This window comes from Misgurnus anguillicaudatus, chromosome 19 (genome assembly GCF_027580225.2).
Source record: "Misgurnus anguillicaudatus chromosome 19, ASM2758022v2, whole genome shotgun sequence".
Classification (NCBI taxonomy): Eukaryota; Metazoa; Chordata; class Actinopteri; order Cypriniformes; family Cobitidae; genus Misgurnus; species Misgurnus anguillicaudatus.
The window spans coordinates 42,607,268-42,619,595 of record NC_073355.2 but is presented as its reverse complement, the minus strand read 5'-3'; the positions used below and the strand labels follow the sequence as shown (position 1 = coordinate 42,619,595).

At 33.9% G+C, this 12,328-nt stretch overlaps 2 protein-coding genes and 1 long non-coding RNA gene across 3 annotated transcripts in view; all 3 read left to right on the top strand.

The window, feature by feature from the left end:
• LOC141351171 (uncharacterized) overlaps window positions 1-12,328 on the top strand; it is a 105,934-nt gene that overhangs the window by 16,725 nt on the left and 76,881 nt on the right. The gene's annotated exons all lie outside the window — the stretch shown is intronic.
• Window positions 1,243-4,287, top strand: LOC129421985 (uncharacterized). Its single transcript, XM_055177643.2, has 2 exons — window positions 1,243-1,442; window positions 2,369-4,287. Exons 1-2 carry the CDS (start codon window positions 1,388-1,390, stop codon window positions 3,847-3,849), a joined length of 1,536 nt encoding a protein of 511 aa, XP_055033618.2. The 5' UTR covers window positions 1,243-1,387; the 3' UTR covers window positions 3,850-4,287.
• Window positions 6,638-10,357, top strand: LOC129421902 (uncharacterized). Its single transcript, XM_073857913.1, has 3 exons — window positions 6,638-6,933; window positions 7,691-8,446; window positions 10,344-10,357. The coding sequence occupies exons 1-3, from the start codon at window positions 6,879-6,881 to the stop codon at window positions 10,355-10,357; spliced, it is 825 nt and encodes a 274-aa protein (XP_073714014.1). The 5' UTR covers window positions 6,638-6,878.

Here is a 12,328-nt window from a genome sequence, read left to right as displayed (position 1 = left end):
TCATTTGAGCTATAATAAACGAAAATACCCGCACGTCATCCCAACAAGATATATCGTTCAGTTCCTCAAAATGCGGGTTTTAAATGCATATAAACAATCATGAGAAATGTCTGAAAACTGGATCAAAGCAGAAATCAGGGAGCTTGTCAAATATCCACTCTGAAGCTGAGATCATTCACCAGAATAGAACTGTGCGTTCATGCGCTCCTTTGTAGTCTTATCATAAACAAAAATGCATGCAAGTTGTTTCTGGAGAGCGAAATAATAAATAATATGCAAACTTCAGACGCTGCGTAGAAGAGAGGGCGGGACTTTCAACAGGTCACGTGTCTTTCCGGGACCATCACATATGCCGGGTAAACTTGGCAGTGTGAATGAATAAAATATCAAGCGGTCCCGTAAAATTCCAGGATGCCTGTCCCGTGTATCTTACGGAATATCTGTGTGAAAAGGGCTATAGTCGCCAACTCAAACGGCTCTGCTAAGCTAAGCTGCTGTCGAATCACAACACACTAAACAAACTTCACAATCAGAACTCGTACGTATTTCTGAAGGAGGGACTTCATAGAACAAGGAAAACTTCAGACCGTTTTGAAAATTACGATATACAGATAAGTTGTGTGAAAAATACAGCATTTATTTTTTACACGTGAAACATGAAAACATGTTATATTGCACACCATAAAAACAATCATAGCTTCAAAAACACAGGAAAAAATTTAAACCTCTATGAGGTTTTTATTCTGTTGAACACAAAAATATATTTCGGAACAACATGAGTGTGATAAAATGATAACAGATTTTAAGATTTTAACAAACCTCTTTAAGAAGTTTCCAAGAATTGTCACATGTTAATATTTTATTTACTAAAGTGGTGCTTTTCTGCAGTAGATTTGAATCAATATTTCTTTTAATGGTCTCATTTCTCTAATGTTTATAACCCCTTTGTGATTAAATAGACTTGACTAAGCAGGTGAATGTTTATTTGAAATAAACCAAAGAACTTGACTGATTCAACCCTGAAATATATTCCTAGCAGCGGTTCTCAACCTTTCTTACAAAAATACCCAAACACTAAAATATTTCTTCATTCTTGGTTGTTTTAACCTATTTTAATGCTTATTTTGGATAATGTTAGTAATCTTAAGGCTCTCTTGGAAGTTTTTTGGGGGCCCCTAATGGGTTGAGAACGACTGGTCTATAACATTTTGACAAACAAAGCCTCTCTAAATCCAGCCACACCCAAAGTGATTGAGACCTTTAGTGAAGCTCCTCCTACAGCGATCTACCAATAAATGCTGGAGTCAAACACAGAGAGAAATCACTTCATATATGACAACTAAGAGCTTCATGACTGCTTGTTGGTGTTAATAGAAGAGCTGAGAAGATGAGAGATTCACAACCATGCAGAATAAAGATTGAAGATACTGAAGAACAAAGAGGTTGGTGTTTATTTTTCAATCTTAATTATTGATGCTTGAAGAATAATCACACTGAAAACAATGATTCATTGAATTTAATAAATTTTTTTTAAAGGTAAGTGGTTGCAATCAATTTATTTAAGCTACATTTTAACAAAAAAGATTAGTAAAGTAATATAAAATATAAAGCTTTTGTTTAAATGTAGCTTAAACAAACCGACTGCAACCGCCCACCCCAAAAAAATAATTAAATTCAATGAATCATTGTTTTCAGTGCACAAATACAGAAAATTATTCAAATTGATTAGGAAAAAATTGAATTAAATACATGATAAATAATAGATTCAGTAGAATTGCATGTAACATAAGGTAAACTGGTTTATCAAAGCAAATTCCAGTGGATTAAATGGCTGTGTTCTTTGGGAATTGATCCATGACTTTGGCTTTGGAAGTGCAATGTACCACTATGTAAACTATAAGACTGGACATTGACAATAAATTAGAGGAAATTAAAGGAATGAGATAACTTAATTCACATAAAGGTAAAAACTTCTGAAAGAAAAAAAGACAGCATTAGTGGCAGCAGTTTGCCAGTTACTTACTGTAGATGTTATTTACTGGAAAGAGTTTGTTCAAAGTAAAATGAATGTTAAAACGTTAACAAGTTTTTATCTTTACAAAATAAACAGCTAAGCAACAGAAAAAGGTTGATGAGGATTTCTGGTTGCCAAATGCTTTGCATAATGCTGTTATTTTATAGTTTTATTCTGTAAAGATGAAGACTTGATAATGTTTAATGTTTATTTATCTTTGAACAAACTCTTTCCATGAATAACATCAATTTAAATCTTATTGGCAAACAGCTGCATAATTAAAGCAAAACATTTTACCATGATGAGAAACAAATACATAACATGAAGCTTAACTATTTAATGTCTTTATTTTAGATTTCATGATGGAAATAAACAAGGACAATCCTCCTCAACTGAATAAAGCTGATGAAACGCATCATAATATTACAACAATACAGAATGTTGCACAGAAAGGAACTCGAAGAACAGGAGACAAACTGTGTAAAAAGAGTTTGAAAAGAGATGGACGCCATACGGATCGCTCAAGGATTCACAATGAGAAGAAGCCCACGTGTCATCGCTGTGGGAAGAGTTTCAGCAGAAAATCATACCTCGCAGTGCACATAAAAATTCACACTGGAGAGAAACCATTCGCTTGCCATCAGTGTGAAAAAACTTTCCTAACTGCAAAACAACTTCAGATACACATGAGAACTCACACTGGCGAGAGACCATACACTTGTCACGAGTGTGGAAAAAGTTTTACCCAATTATCAGTGTTAAAGAAACATACGAAAATCCACACTGGAGAGAAACCATACACTTGTCACGAGTGTGGAAAATGTTTTACCCAAACATCACACTTAAAATATCATATGAAAATCCACACTGGAGAGAAACCATTCACGTGTGATCTGTGTGGAAGGAGTTTTTCATGTCTACGTAACCTTAACATACACGCGTTAATTCACACTGGAGAGAAACCTTTTACATGCAGTCAATGTAAAAAAAGTTTCAGAAGTAAAAGCAAATTTACAGCACACATGAAAATTCACAGTGAAGAGAAACCTTTCGCTTGTCTTCAGTGTGAAGAGTGTTTCAGAGATGCAAGTCAACTCAAGACACACATGACAATTCACACTGGAAAGAAACCATTTGCATGTCATCTGTGTGGAAGGAGTTTTACAAGTAAAGGCCATCTTAAGGCACACATGAGAATCCACACTGGAGAGAGACCTTTCGTGTGTCATCTGTGTGGAAAGAGTTTTTCACAACTAACTAACCTTAAGACTCACGCAAGAGTTCACACCGGAGAGAAACCGTTTACATGCAGTCAGTGTAACAAGTGTTTCAGTATTAAACCCAACCTTACAGCACACATGAAAATTCACAGAGATGAGAAACCTTTCGCTTGTCTTCAGTGTGAAAAGTGTTTCCGAGATGCAAGTCAACTTAAGAGACACATGACAATTCACACTGGAGAGAAACCATTCATATGTCTTCAGTGTGGAAAGAGTTTTACAAGTAAATGCACTCTTCAGATACACATGGCAGCTCACGCTGGAGTGAAACCATTCGTGTGTCATCTGTGTGGAACGAGTTTTTCATATCTATCCAGCCTTAAGAATCATGCAAGACTTCACACCGGAGAGAAACCTTTTGCATGCAGTCAATGTAAAAAAAGTTTTACACGTAAAAACAACCTTACAGTACACATGAAAATTCACATTAAAGAGAAACCTTTCGCTTGTCTTCAGTGTGAAAAGTGTTTCAGAAATAAAAGTCATCTTAAGACACACATGAGAATTCACACTGAGAGAAACCATTCAGATGCTATTAGTGAGTTTCAGAAATAAAAATTCGCCCTAATGCACGCGTGAGAATTCATGCTGGAAAGAAACCGTTTCCATCTGTAGAGTAATGGGAGACACATGAGTGGACTTTCTGTTGTAACGTCTCAATTGCGATTAATACGTTTGCATAGGACCTACGTTGTAGGCTATATGCTGCAGTTTTCATTTAAACTTCTGCGTCATTGTTCACCTCGATGTGCATTACAAGTTCAGATCGCAAGTGTTGATCTAAAAATGAACTCATGAATCAGCCCTAGTAAAAAAATAGTATGCTATTTTTAATTTTGATACACTTCAGTATACTTGCAGTCACACTAATGACCATTTAAAGTGTGCTATTGATTAATTAACTTTATTAGAGTGCTATTTTGGAACAGCTAATTTTTTACTTTGTATATTTTAGTCGTAATTTAATTGTAATAAAGTACAACTTTAAGTTTATTTCGTGTACTTTTCTGTGTTAAATTGGAACATCTTACTGTGGTATTGTGCATTGTAATCAACTTAAACTTCTTTACCATATCTATATATGAAGAGTTTCGTTGCAAAACGAGATAAATCCATTTTTTTACAATTTTGTCAAAACATGTTTATTATTATGTTATCGTGTTATTATTTTGTTTTATGGTGCTACTTAGCTGTATTTTTAAGTTATGAAGCTTTTAAATCAAAACAAACAAACTGCAGTTGCATTGAAATTAATTGGAATGCACAACCAAAAAACGTGATTTCTGAACAATAAAAAAAAAACGGTGGTTATCTCGTTTGCAACAAAACTCTTCATATATATATATATATATATATATATATATATATATATATATATATATATATGAAGGTTTTCAGAAAAACTAAGTAGCCTACATTAATCCCTCATCTAGCGATTCAAATACTCTAGTAATTAAACATCTTAAATTATCATTATTTGTACGTTTTCTGACATTTCAGAAACATACGTTTTGACAAGAATTCACGAAAGCATAATAAGCATTACAACAAACTTGCTGAGATCGTTATTATCTATGTCTATACAGCGTTTGCGCGAACAGAACGAATTGTTTAAAAAAACTTTCTCATTAATCTTTATCTAAATTAATAAATAAGCAGATATTCGTTTAAAATTTCAATTAAGAGTATGCTTATTTAAAATTCAGTTCTGACTTAGTTCAAAACAGGAACATGATTTTAAACAATAAGGTAATTAGAAAGATTTAATTCAAATGTTTCAGTTGTTATTTACTTATTTTATTTTTATGTTAATTGCAATTCATGTCATAGTAATCTTAAGTTTAAATTTTGCTTTTAAAATGTTACATTTTCATATTTTTTTATTTACTTATTTATTTTATATTTACCTATATTGACAATAAAGCTTGCTTTAACTTAAAGTAATTAAAAGATCATCTGTGATCGAAGTCACACGGAGTTATTAACGAATATTTTATTATCAGAGTGCAGCATTTTATCAAGGTTTTCTGGTCTTTTGTAATAAAAAAAACTAAAAGGGTCATTTTTAAAGTTGGGTTAAAAGAAGTTTGATATTAGCAGCATTTTTTAAATTTAAAACTAATTCCAAAACAGCTCAGGTTTCTAAATAAGGGCTGGCGCAAAAAATGTCATTCCATAGATTGCACTCATTCACTTCACACACATTTTACGTGCTTTAAGAGGTTTATAATTTAGCGCTTGCGGCTGTTCCAGTAAACACGTGATTATGTCCGGTCGAAATTTCTTTCATTCAAATTCAAATTTTAATTATAGATCTTGTTTTTGACATTCAAATTCAAGAATTAAATTGGAATTCAGGAGTCATTCCCAATTAAATTCTGAATTCTGCACAAGCATGTGGTTAAGAGAAGTGTTAACAGAGCTGTTAGCCGTCTTGAAATGTTTATTTTCAGTCACATCAGTGTTAACGGAGCTGTTATTCCAGACTGATAGTTCCCATTTACACCAAATTCATCTTAAGCTCTCATGTAAATTGCTATGCAAAGGACATGTTTGTGTTTAAATAGGCTGAGGCATGTAATGAAATATCATAAAAGTATGTGACAAGTTTGTCAACTCTCAAGTTTTGGGGGGTCAAAGTTTAATTGCTCAGAATGTTATAAAAAATTGACATTTCATAAAAAACTGAACAGAAAGACTTTTCCAGTTGGGGTCCAGAAACTATAAAGGGATAGTTCCCTACTCAGCCTACTCGAAACCAGCATGCAGTTTAAAGACCGTTTTGAAAATTACGATATACAGATAAGTAAATTATATGAAAAATACAGCATTTATTTTTTACACGTGATACATGAAAACATGTTATATTGCGCACCATAAACACAAGCATAGCTTCAAAAACACAGGAAAAACTCTAAACCTGTATGAGGTTTTTTTTCTTTTGCACACAAAAACATATATTTTGGAAAAACATGAGTGTGATAAAATGATAACAGATTTTAAGATTTTAACAAACCTCTTTAAGAAGATTCCAAGAATTGTCATATGTTAATATTTTATTTACTAAAGTGGTGCTTTTCTGCAGTGGATTTGAAAAAATATTTCTTTTATAAACTAATGGTCACATTTCTCTAATGTTTATAGCCACTTTGTGATTAAATAGACTTGACTAAGCAGGCGAATGTTTATTTGACATAAACCAAAGAACTTGACTGATTCAACCCTGAAATAGATTCCTAGCAGCGGTTCTCAACGTTTCTTACAAAAATACCCAAACACTAAGACATATCTTCATTCTTGGTTGTTTTAACCTAATTTATTGCTTATTTTGGATAATTTTAGTAATCTTAAGGCTCTCTTGGAAGTTTGTTGAAGGCCCCTAATGGGTTGAGAACGATTGGTCTATCACATTTTGACTAACAAAGCCTCTCTAAATCCAGCCACACCCAAAGTGATTGAGACCTTTAGTGAAGCTCCTCCTACAGCGATCCACCAATAAATGCTGGAGTCAAACACGGAGAGAAATCACTCCATACTGAAAGCTTCATGACTTCTTGTTGGTGTTGATAGAAGAGCTTGAGAAGATGAGAGATTCACAACCATGCAGAATAAAGATTGAAGATACTGAAGAACAAAGAGGTTGGTGTTTATTTTTCAATCTTAATTATTGATGCTTGAGGAATGAATCACAAGTACAGAAAATCATACAAATTGATTAGGGAAAAAATGTAACTAAATGCATGATAAATACGTCCATAATAGATTCAGTAGAATTGCATTTAAACATTAAGTAAACTGGTTTATCCAAAGCAAATTCCAGTGGATTAAATGACTGTTCTTTGGAAAATTATCCATGACTTTGGCTTTGAAAGTGCAATGCTCCATTAGGTAAACTATAAGACTGGAGATTGACTTACAGTAAGTTACAGCAAATGAAAGTAATGAAATTACTTACCTTTATGTACAACCCATTTGTAATAAGCAATATTACTTACTACATAAAGGTAAAAACTTCTGTAGAAAAAAAGACAGTATTAGTGGCCGCTGTTTGCCAGTAACTTACTGTAGATTAGATTGTATGGTATTTACTGGCAAGAGTTTGTTCAAAGTTAAATGAAAATTATGTTGATGATAAAAATACTGAAAAAGGTTGATGGGGATTTCTGGTTGCCAGAATGCTTTGCATAAAGCTGTTATTTTATAGTTTTATTCTGTAAAGACAAAGATGTTTGAATGTTTAATGTTCATTTATCTTTGAACAAACTGTTGCCATGAATAACATCAATTTAAATCTACAGCTAATGGCAAATAGCTGCATAATTAAAGCAAAACATTTTACCATGATGAGGAACAAATACATGACATGACTTTTAACTGTTTAATGTGTTTATTTTAGATATGATGATGGAAATAAACAAGGACAATCAGCCTGAACTGAATAAAGCTGATGAAACGCATCGTAATATTACAACAATACAGAATGTTGCACAGAAAGGAACTCGAAGAACAGGAGACAAACTGTGTAAAAAGAGGTTGAAAAGAGACGGACGCCCTACGGATCGCTCGAGGATTCACAATGAGAAGGCCACGTGTCATCGCTGTGGGAAGAGTTTCAGCAGAAAATCATACCTCGCAGTGCACATAAAAATTCACACTGGAGAGAAACCATTTGCTTGCAATCTGTGTGAAAAAACTTTCCTAACTACAAATGAACTTAAAATACACATGAGAACTCACACAGGTGAGAAACCATACACTTGTCACGAGTGTGGAAAGAGTTTTACCCAAATATCACACTTAAAGAGACATACGGAAATCCACACCGGAGAGAAACCATACACTTGTCGTGAGTGTGGAAAAAGTTTTTCCCAAAAACCAAACTTGAAGAGACATACGAAAATCCACACTGGAGAAAAACCATTCACGTGTGATTTGTGTGGAAGGAGTTTTACCGGTAAAGGTGCTCTTAAGAGACACAAGATAATTCACACCGGAGAGAAACCTTTTACATGCAGTCAATGTGAAAAAAGTTTTAGAAGTAAAACCGAACTTACAACACACATGAAAATTCACAGTAAAGAAAAACCTTTTGTGTGTCATCTGTGTGGATGGAGCTTTACAATGACACGCGCTCTTCAGATACTGTTTTGCGGTATGAAAATTTGTACCTTTTGCCTATTCTTTCTATTCAGGGTAGGCAAGGATAGTCAAATCTAACAATTATTTCCCTAGTATACCAATCGTACATTACCTTAAATAAGATAGAAACTGAAAACTGGATTATACTCACATAATTATTAGAAGACTTCCCCGTGGTTGATTATTTGAGCTAAGTTCACGCAAGCACACTTCTTCTTGTCTTTTAAAAAATTTATTAATACAATTTAGCTAGTTGCGATTACAAGTTTTGCCAAATTAAAAAGAAAAAGAAAAGAAATAAGAAATACCAAGTTAACTAAAAGTAATAAGACAGAAAATACAAAGTACTAAGTCTAGAGCACACAAGATTTCAGGCTGTCAGACAACGGAGATGCTGGATGCTGTGCGCTCTCCAGATCTGCCTAAGTTCTGCACCAGCATCAATTTATAGGCACGGTCTCGGGTCCGAATTCCAGGAATCATATTCAGGGCCTCATGGCACGCCTTTGATCCTTACGTCTACTGGGAAAGTCCCCTACTATCTTAAATATACGACGAAGTCTCTTTGTCGTTCTTCTTCAAACTCCTCTGCGCTTTCTCCCATGAAGACAGGTCTTTAAATCATGCTTTAAACTGTAATATATCCCTTAAGCTTTGTTCTATCTAATACATGCATCAATCTCTCTACTCTTAATAAACTAGTAAATACAAAACCATATTTGTGTCACTCCTTAAACATGCAATTCAAGAGCTGTCATGCATATACTCCCAACTCAATGATTATAATACTTTACATCAAAGCCACCCTAGGCGTATTAAGTAACATAAAGAGTTTAACATAGTAAAAGGAGTATAAAATAACAAACCACAGGTTTATATTGCTCAGAAGAAATACATATAAAATTAGGTGTATTATTTGGCTTATAAAGGTTGGATAATTTGCATCTTACACAACACCCCCTTCATGCAATATTATACAGGCTTTAAGTTCTCATTTTCAAACATAAGTATGGCTGATATCTTCCAACTCTCCTTTCATATTTTTTCAACATCAAGTACATTTCACCCCTATTAGTAAAAATGTTGTGCTGAGATATACTCAAATAGTTGTTGACCCAGGGAACTTTACATATTGGTCTTATCCGAACACTTTTTACAATAATTCCTCTTACTTGATCGCCTACTGGCCAATGTTTTACACTTTGCAACACTATGTTCAGATAGCCTCCAAAATTTGCTTTTATAAATTTTCCATCAGTTATCTCATGGTAGCATGCACCAATCAATTCTCCTTCAGAGTTTTGACACAAGAACTGGCGGCTCCTTCCATTGATCTTACATTGTTTACAATGACCAATCAACGGAATCATGGACTCCTGCATTTTACGCACTTCTCCACGAGCCACAGTCATCATTGAAGTCTTCTGGAGAACTGGGGGGACAGAAGTTGAGACCCTTTCCTTTTTGATGCAATCATCGATGTTTAGCTCTATGAGATAAAAAACTCCATCAAGTTTAACAACCCTCAATGTTTTACTTCTATGAAGCTCATGTACTACATGGTCTCTTTTATCTTTAGTCCAATCTTTGTGTTCATCAATATCATAATATATTTCCTCAACCTCTGGGTGAAGCCTTTTGAGTATATCTCGGTACGTCAGAAATAACGCAGCATTAGTGCGTTCCATTAGATTAAAAGTTGTCAAGTAATGCTCTGTTGTCTTATCTTCATTAACCCAAGTCATTATCTTAACACTCTTGAAACAATCTCGACAGAAGTGTCCCATACTGAATTCAACTCTTTGCATTACAGGATGCCTGTAGCAAGAGACACATTCATCCTTGTGAACTGCAATCCAATATTCTGTTCCACATCTTGTTAATAATTGACCCCTCACTGTTCTCCTAAGTTCCAGTCTCTTAGCCTCATTTACCGCTTCTGCCAATTCCTGATTTTCTAGAAAGTGGTCCGCCATAATCAGACTCTCCTGGTCATTTAACTGTGTTTCAAAAAGGTTCAGTTTAAATATATGAGTGTGTGGCTGAATCACACCAACTCGTCTTTTGAGAGATAATTTATGATCCACATTTGAACTTCTCTGTGTTTTTCTGCTTTTACTCCTCATGACAAAGAGGAATGTGTTTCATAAATTAACTTTAATATGTTCCAATAATCTTAAACCAACTGCTCAAAACTGCACAGATCTCCTATTACAATTTTGACAATTTAAACAAAAACATTTTCATGCCATAGCATTAATTTGATTTTACAATGATCTTGATTGTGATTGACTTTGTGCTGTTTTTCTAAGTTTCTTAACATATTGTAAAATATTTTATTCAATCACACTTATTAATTACTTTACCATTGTCATTTTTCATTACACCCAATATGTTATACATTTTGCCACTATCCAAATTTTTTTTTTTTATAGATTCTGATTTACTCCTGCTGTGCTTTTACAAATTTGAAATCTGTATCTTCAATGTTAAATCAAACATAGGTGCTGTTATTACGTCTGACCACTACATATCTTAGTTCTCCCAAGGGTCAATTTAAAAAGTATTACCCTTCACACCTCTTTCTCTCACTATCATTTCTTAATAGTGGAACACACACACACATACACACAATCAACAAATAAACAAAACTTTTAGCAGCATTCCAAGGCTAGTGATGTTAAATAAGATTTGTAAGCAAATATGTTTACAATCAGTGTCAGCCTTAAATATAAGTAGCGACTGAGGTAGATTAGTCATAAAACAATTAATGTTACTTTATGTACCACCCAACACATACTCAGCAAAAGGCCAAGCTGTGGTGTCTTTGAAACAATCCTCACAACATCTCGGACTGGTTTACGATCTCCAGAGAATGTGTGAAACTTCTCTTTCTTTCTTACCTACTCCTGGGACAGATTTAACAAGTAACATTCTTTGTTGTTTAGTTACAAATGTCCAATGGAAATGTTTTATTCAAACATGCTTTTTACCATCATGCATAATGCTCCTGGTGTTCATGTTACATCATTTACATTCATTCATTTAACTGAAGCTTTTATCCAAAGCAACTTACAATTGCTATATGTCAGAGGTCGCACGCCTCTGGAGCAACTAGGGATTAAGTATCTTGCTCAGGGACACAATGGTGTGTCACAGTGGATTCGAACCTAGGTTTCTCACACCAAAGGCATGTGTCTTATCCACTGCCCCATCATGTCAGTATTTTAACCCAAATTAGTCTAAATACATTTTTAATGTTACTTTTCTAGTCCAAATCATATGTATATATATCCTGCTTTATATATTTGACCTCCAAGATGATAATATGCATTTTATCTTGATAACTCTTTTTAATTATCATGAATACTTTTTAAAGTTTTCACATCAGCATACAATTATTTTATGTATATACTTTATAACTGTAGTACACTGTAGAACATGACCGCCTCATTACGTTTTGTTTATTTACTGCTTCTATTTAAGTCAAACAATCATGGCAAATTTTTGATATAGTAAGTTTCCAAAAAGATATAAAGCCACACATGGTCTAAACCATTTGTGAGCTGCAGTAAAGCATATGTTGTTGTTTGTTCTACTCACATTTCGAAGGCAGAGTAGGTGAACTTTCACCTCCAAGTTCAACCAGGCTGAAATGTTCCACAGTGCGATTTCATCTTAGATCTTTCTCCAAATTATTTTAGTCTTCACTCCTCACTCATTCAAATGCTAGCCAATGATTTTTCTATTTCATCATTGCTTTCTTATCTTATTACATTCAATGTATTTTATACTTACATCAACTCCAGTATGCCTGTTTCAGGGGTGCATATTCTTATTGTCTACATTAATACATTTTTGTATCTAAACATTATGCTATTGCCAATTGTATATT

Excerpts from the sequence above, each read along its gene's own strand:
- LOC129421985 (XM_055177643.2), top strand. The coding sequence starts at position 1,388 with ATGAGAGATTCACAACCATGCAGAATAAAGATTGAAGATACTGAAGAA. Across the intron at positions 1,443-2,368 it reads AGATACTGAAGAACAAAGAG|ATTTCATGATGGAAATAAAC; the intron begins GTTGGTGTTTAT and ends TCTTTATTTTAG.
- LOC129421902 (XM_073857913.1), top strand. The coding sequence starts at position 6,879 with ATGAGAGATTCACAACCATGCAGAATAAAGATTGAAGATACTGAAGAA. Across the intron at positions 6,934-7,690 it reads AGATACTGAAGAACAAAGAG|ATATGATGATGGAAATAAAC; the intron begins GTTGGTGTTTAT and ends TGTTTATTTTAG.